At 41.7% G+C, this 2,500-nt stretch overlaps 1 protein-coding gene across 1 annotated transcript in view; it reads right to left on the bottom strand.

Moving 5' to 3' along the window:
• Window positions 1-2,500, bottom strand: part of smarca1 (SNF2 related chromatin remodeling ATPase 1) — a 33,076-nt gene that overhangs the window by 16,715 nt on the left and 13,861 nt on the right. The window contains exon 11 of the mRNA XM_081718915.1: window positions 353-580. Coding sequence (XP_081575041.1) covers window positions 353-580 — 228 coding nt within the window. The remainder of the gene's footprint in view (window positions 1-352; window positions 581-2,500) is intronic.

The following is a 2,500-nucleotide window of genomic DNA, read 5'->3' as shown; positions in this document are numbered from 1 at the left end:
CACACACAGACACACACACACGCACACACACACACACACATACACACACCTTGTCAGTGTTACTCTGTTCCAGATTAGGACATCTGTGCTACTCATCTAAGCAGGAGACATGTTTGTGGCCTCCACACACTCCTATACTGTAGTCTTACACCTCATCACTGTGATGTGCTGAATCTGCAAATCTTACTGTTACAACTAACCTGTTTATTAAACTCACACACATAATCACTCCTACAAACACATAATAATAAGTAATCTACCTAAAGAAACACAAACACACACACACACAAGCACGCAGGCAAAGACACACACACAGACAAACACACACACACACACACACACAAACACACACCTTGTTCCTTGACTTTGGGTAGTAGCTTATGTAGTGCGAGCATCTTGCCGCTGTTGGTGACCAGGTGCATGTCGGTGGTGTAGGGTGGGCCAGGCTCCGCCCCGTCAAACAGGTACGGGTGGTTGCAGCACTTCCTCAGCTGCATTAGGATGTTGAGTAGACGCATCTTATCCACCTTCCCTGCCGAGTTCAGGACATCGATGTCCTTCATCAGGATCCGAGTGTACCTGCACGGTGCACACACGCACACACACACACACACACACACACGCAATATATAATCCCACAACACAGAAAACAGACTAATTGTGAAATATCCTCCTGGTTTGGATGCTACAACCTCCCAATGCATACAGGACTTGAGGCACTGAGACATACAGGGACAAAAAATACCTATAACCACCCGCCTCTGTCAAGACAACTAATTTAAAGTCCCGAAATAATGTTATATTATGCTGGGCTAATGTTATACACTGCCTGGCGAAAAAAAGGTCACACACGCCAATATTTCGTAGGATTGCCTTTAGCTTTGATTATGGAACGCATTCACTGTGGCATCGTTTCCACGAGCTTCTTGTCACAACATTTATTTCAGTGTTGCATTAATTTTTCCACAAGATCTTGTATTGAGGATGGGAGATTTGGACCACTGCGCAAAGTCTTCTCCAGCACATCCCAAAGATTCTCAATGGGGTTCAGGTCTGGAATCTGTGGTGGCCAATCCATGTGTGAAAATGATCTCATGCTCCCTGAACCACTCTTTCACAATTTGAGCCCCATGAATCCTGGCATTGTCATCTTGGAATATGCCCGTGCCATCAGGGAAGAAAAAATCCATTGATGGAATAACCTGGTCGTTCAGTATATTCAGTTAGTCAGCTGATCTCATTGTTTGAGTACATAACGTTGCTGAACCAAGACCTGACCAACAGCAGCAACCCCAGATCATAGCACTGCCCCCACAGGCTTGTACGGTAGGCACTAGGCATGATGGGTGCATCACTTCAGCCGCCTCTCTTCTTACCCTGATGCACCCATCACTCTGGAACAGGGTCAATCTGGACTCATTGGACCACGTGACCTTCTTCCACTGCTCCAGAGTCCAATCTTTATGCTCCCTAGCAAAATGAAGCTGTTTTTGCCGGGTAGAATCACGGACAAGTGGTTTTCTTAAGGCTACACAGCTGTTAAGTCCCAATCCCTTGAGTTCCCTTCGCATTGTGCGTGTGGAAATGCTCTTACTTTCACTATTTAACATATCCCCGAGTTCTACTGTTGTTTTTCTATGATTTGATTTCACCACACATTTAAGTGATCGGCAATCACGATCATTCAAGATTTTTTTTCTGACCACATTCCTTCCTAGAAGATGATGTTTCTCCACTGTCCTTCCACTTTTTAATAATGCGTTGGACAGTTCTTAACCTGATTTTAGTAGTTTCAGCAATCTCCTTAGATGTTTTCTCTGCCCGATGCATGCCAGTAATTTGACGCTTCTGAAACAGATGAACATCTTTTCCACAACCACAGGATGTGTCTTTCCACATGGTTGTTTAACAAATGAGAAGCTACTCACTGCATCAGTTTGGGTTAAATAACTTGTTGCCAGGTGAAACATAATCACCCATGCAGTAATTATCCAATGGGAGGATCTTACCTATTTGCTTAGTTAATCCAGGTGGTGACCTTTTTTTCGCCAGGCAGTGTATTATCCTGGGCTAATATTATATTATGATGGGACTAATGTTATATTATCCTGGGCTAATATTATATTATGATGGGACTAATGTTATATTATCCTGGGCTAATATTATATTATGATGGGACTAATGTTATATTATCCTGGGCTAATATTATATTATGATGGGACTAATGTTATATTATCCTGGGCTAATATTATATTATGATGGGACTAATGTTATATTATCCTGGGCTAATATTATATTATGATGGGACTAATGTTATATTATCCTGGGCTAATATTATATTATGATGGGACTAATGTTATATTAGCCTGGGCTAATATTATATTATGATGGGACTAATGTTATATTATCCTGGGCTAATATTATATTATGATGGGACTAATGTTATATTATCCTGGGCTAATATTATATTATGATGGGACTAATGTTATATTATCCTGGG

Source organism: Electrophorus electricus, chromosome 8 (assembly GCF_041902795.1).
Source record: "Electrophorus electricus isolate QZ-2024a chromosome 8, ASM4190279v1, whole genome shotgun sequence".
NCBI classification, from domain to species: Eukaryota; Metazoa; Chordata; class Actinopteri; order Gymnotiformes; family Gymnotidae; genus Electrophorus; species Electrophorus electricus.
The sequence above is the reverse complement of the archived record's forward strand: the minus strand, read 5'-3'. Positions and strand labels throughout refer to the sequence as shown.